The sequence below is a fragment of the Teleopsis dalmanni genome, unplaced genomic scaffold, assembly GCF_002237135.1.
Source record: "Teleopsis dalmanni isolate 2A unplaced genomic scaffold, ASM223713v2 unscaffolded_contig_0416, whole genome shotgun sequence".
NCBI classification, from domain to species: domain Eukaryota; kingdom Metazoa; phylum Arthropoda; class Insecta; order Diptera; family Diopsidae; genus Teleopsis; species Teleopsis dalmanni.
This window is the reverse complement of record NW_024031798.1, coordinates 9,552-14,084: the sequence shown is the minus strand read 5'-3', so window position 1 is coordinate 14,084 and position 4,533 is coordinate 9,552. Positions and strand designations below refer to the sequence as shown.

The window sequence follows — 4,533 nt, the reverse complement described above, 5'->3', positions numbered from 1 at the left end:
TGAATAGCTATGCTATTACGTGATCGGAGCATATCTGTCTCGTTAGACACCCCAATTGTAAGCATTATAACTCTATGAGATTGACTTTAAGGTAAAAATCAATCATCATTAAAAGTTACTATTGAAAAATCTTCTACCGTAATGCTTAAACATGTCAAACTACGAGTATAACAGAAACATATTCAGATGCACAACTGATTGTTGTTACAAATGCCCTACTAACCCAACTCAGGATACAAATACAGACCAATACAGACGTCAGTTATCCTTGGCTACGTCTAATAGCACTCGCTAACCGATCTGTGGCTTGCTGTCGACAGTTGGTAGTACCGAATGCCTTTATATTATTGTCCACCGGGTCCTTCCACCGGAGATGGGGACATGCTTTACAGAGTTTTTTACACCAGCAGGTTCCGAATCAAACAAGCATTTTCTAACTAGAGTATTTTCTTCCATTCGAACTACATATATTTCTCATCATTATTATTTTTTTTTTATTCAATTAAAGCTTTAATTAAATATTTTCAAACATATATTTACACATTATATAATAAATATATTATTCAATCATTATTATGTTTGGGGAAATTTGCACTGCAACCAAGTGATCTATTGTAACTACTTTATGCAGTTAGAGTATTCCTCCTAGTTCCATTTCCTCTATAAATTGTATTGTTGAACCTACGTAACAGAATTGTATGTCTTCATCCGATACGAAATACTCACCAAGGTATTATTTTCACATATACATTCGTACCGGGCAAACTCTTCATGTTTTTGTTTAAATTAATAATATGTAAATATGTAATGATTTCCACTTGTTATAAATATTTTATTTAATATTTATAAACAATCAAATTATGTATTGATAATTAACTTCAAACATTTTTAATAGCTTTCGTAGCAACCCTCGTCCAATCGTATATTGACAGCTTTTATTAATAAATTTTACATTTTCCTATCATATTTTTCCCTTCTGTTCTATGCACTTTCTAAACGACCGATAATGAGTACTAAAAGTCAACGGCACAACAACAAAGTCCGAACTAAAAATAAACAAAACAAGAGATGTAAACAAAAACTTATCATAAAAACAATAGCAAAAATAAAAACACAATCAAAGACAAAGCAAAACAAAAAAAAGAAATTGTAAACTTTTCATTTTGTACAGATTTGTTAGGTTTTTACTCGCAGTTATTTTGAGGTGTTCGCTCAGATCTAGTGTGATTTCGCTGCGTTTTCAATAAATTAGTTAAAATATATATAATAAATATAAAATTGTTTTATTGACCTGTAATAGTTGATAGAAATGGGAACAAAATTTCTACAAGCGAGTGTTCTAACGAAGCTTTTGCATAGGTGCAAGAGTGAGGTGCGGTAAGTGCAATTTTATTGATTTAATCAGTTAAGTTTTGAATCTCCTGATTCGAAACAATTCTATCTAAAATTAGGTTATCAATATCACCTGTTAAACATTTTTTGTGAATAAGCATTTTTAAAGAATATACGTACAAAGTTCGACACGTTTAAAAATGCAAAAAAAAATATGCAAGTCTGGTAGAAAAATTGATAAGATAAGAATCACGTGATCAAAACATATATAATTTCAATTTGAACTTTTAATCCCTGTATTTATGGATCAATCAATGGGATTAGTGGGGCAGAATTCAACAAAAGTTCACTCTTAAGTAGAGTGACCAGTTTATACTTACTTTACTACTTCGTTGGAATTTTTAAAATAAATTAGAAAAAAATTTATTTTCGGGATAATCGAATTCACAATTATCAAGCACATTTCAGGTTTCGGGCCACAGTTGAGATTAAAAACGTCGCCATCCTGCGCTTAAGCGATGAAAAATGTATGAAACACGAGCATCAAACTATAAGTAAAATTTCAATCCACCAAATACAGTAAATTGTTCGAAAACTGTTATAAAAAGTAATATCAGTACTCAATTTTACTTGAGTGTGGTATAAGCCAATGGCATGGTGGTGGCACTAAGCGCTTTCTGTCGCTAGAGCGCAAAATTAACACAATTTTAAAACTTTTATAACAGTTTAACAACTACTCCGTTTATAACTGTTCATGAAATTCATGAACATTTAGCTTCTTAATTATTTTATTATTTACAATAATATAATATCTAAAATAAAGTAAAAGAATTTATTTTAATAGTTAATTTTTAGTTGACTTAATTTTTTTTAATAGTTGTTAGTTAATAATTAACTTTTATAATAGTTAAACAACTACTGGGTTTATAACAGTTATAAAATTCAATAAATATTATTATGTTTACAATTTATTAAATTTATTATTACAAAAATAATAGAAAATAATGTAAAAAACACTAAAGTTGCCACAACTACTAAATTTATAACAGTTGTGAAATTCATGAAACATTAAATAATGTTATTTACAAGAATAATAGAAAATAATTCGATAAACCAATAGTTAGTTTTAAAAATTTTAAATTTTTTTTAAACTTTTATAACAGTTTAACAAATACTCCATTTATAACAGTTATGAACTTCATACAACATAACATCTATACCACGCACACTCTTCTTACACACTCGCCACATTCAGACTTCAATTTCTTGTCTCTTAGCAACAACAAACCGATTTACACCTGTACGATGTGACCTTCAAGTCGAAGTAGATAACATTGCTTCGCAAAATCTATTACAAAATGAATTAAAATATTTCGTCATAAAACCACAACTCATATGATTTATGTTTGCCAATTTTATCTTATGCTTCATACTTTCTTTTAACGAATTCATTTTCATTTTTCCTTCACAGCTCACCAGTGTATCCAACGGCGTACAACTCGTCTTGCAATTCTGCCAATGTTCAAACAACAAAAAATCAAAATCAAAACCACCACCAACACATATACAAAACAACAATTCCAGTCAACGAACACGAAACAGCTGATTCATGTATGAACGGCGGCACAATAGCACAGCACCAACGAAATAATAATGACGTAATAAATATCAAACCCAATGAAAGTTGTTGCTGTGCAACATCGAACAACAACACTACTGGCACAAATTTCAAAAATATACAAACAGAAACGACAACTGTGCGCAGTAGCCAGAGAAATAAAAATCATACGACAACAACGAAAACAGCAACAACAATCGAATACGAACTATCAAACGGCATAGCGAAGCTTTGCAAAATCAGTACTAGTCGCATAGCGGAAGAACCAACAAGCGATTCAGTTGAGTCAAAATCGTCGTGTGTGTGCAACGATACAAAGTTAACGCCGTTATTATCCTCAACTGACTTGGAAAATTTAAATAAAAATTTAAATACTATAAACGAATTTAATCAAAAATTAAATTCAAACGTAAATAAATCAATAAATTATCAACAACGCGCAAATTACAGCATGGATTGTAAAGAATTCTCTAAATTAAATGGCAACGACGATGAACGCGATTGCATTGGCTTACACGGCACCGCAGGTGAAAGTGATGTACCTGGTAAAATCTCAGGATTGGAGCATCTGAAGAATAAGAAATATAATAAGGTAAGTCCGATTCATAGGCCTTTAAACGGTAGAACCACTTTTGACAGTTGTGTTTTCATGCAAAAAAAAATTTCATGTGAAAAAAATAGCAAAGTTTACAATGGAAAAGTACTGAATGATGTGGCAGAATGTAGAAGAAAAAAGAACAGCTGGGGTATGTGTGTGCATGGGTTTGTGTATGCGCTAAGGGTTGTTTGTTGGTTACTATGGGCATTTCAGCACTTTTGATTGTCAAAAATTTGTACAATGGCTATGTGTATTGAGAAAAAAAAATCAAATAATCAATATAAGGATGCGACTAAGTGTTTGACAAAAGATTTCCTATAAAAATTAAATAATTTTATTTTGTGCATTAAACCCAATGGAAGTCTTATAAATTAAATTCACTCAATTAATTCTCAATTTTAATAAACAATTTTAACAATTGTTTAAATAGGATTAAATAGGATAATAGAATAATTAATATAGTCAAAATTGGAACAATGAAAAATAATATCTATCAGAGAAATTGCTCCTAAGCTTATACTAATAGCAACCCTTCGAACGCTAAGGCGTAAACTGGTTAACACTACAGGTGGCCCGGCGTACTAGGAAGACATACCTTAAGACTGGGTCTAGCCTACAGAAGAAAACTATGCTCTATCTCATGTGTCAGTGCCATGATTAATAAGGAGAAAATTTTAAATCTTATTCACCAAACAGAGTTAACATTCTGCAAAGTTAGAGACTTGGCCAAATTTATAGATTTGTCAGGTTAGTTAGCTTTTACTTGAATACGGGAGTCGTGCCTTTCAGCGTTATTCGTACGCTTACCACTGCGGTATTTACGGAAATCCTTGTGGTATATAAATACTTCTGGCGTATAAACAATGCTAATCCTAAGTACTACAATGAGCGATTATTTGTAATCAATTGGACTTTGGCATAAACCCTAATAATTAAACCTATTGTGATAATTAATCCTCACAAAATAAATATATACCTATAAACA

At 30.8% G+C, this 4,533-nt stretch overlaps 1 protein-coding gene across 1 annotated transcript; it reads left to right on the top strand.

The window, feature by feature from the left end:
* Positions 1-1,271: 1,271 nt before the first annotated feature.
* On the top strand, positions 1,272-3,696 carry LOC119663447 (the record flags this gene model as incomplete). The annotated part of the gene is made up of 2 exons (XM_038073051.1): positions 1,272-1,377; positions 2,804-3,696. Coding segments are annotated over exons 1-2 (961 nt in total), but the record flags the coding sequence as incomplete, so codon positions are not given.
* Positions 3,697-4,533: the final 837 nt, after the last annotated feature.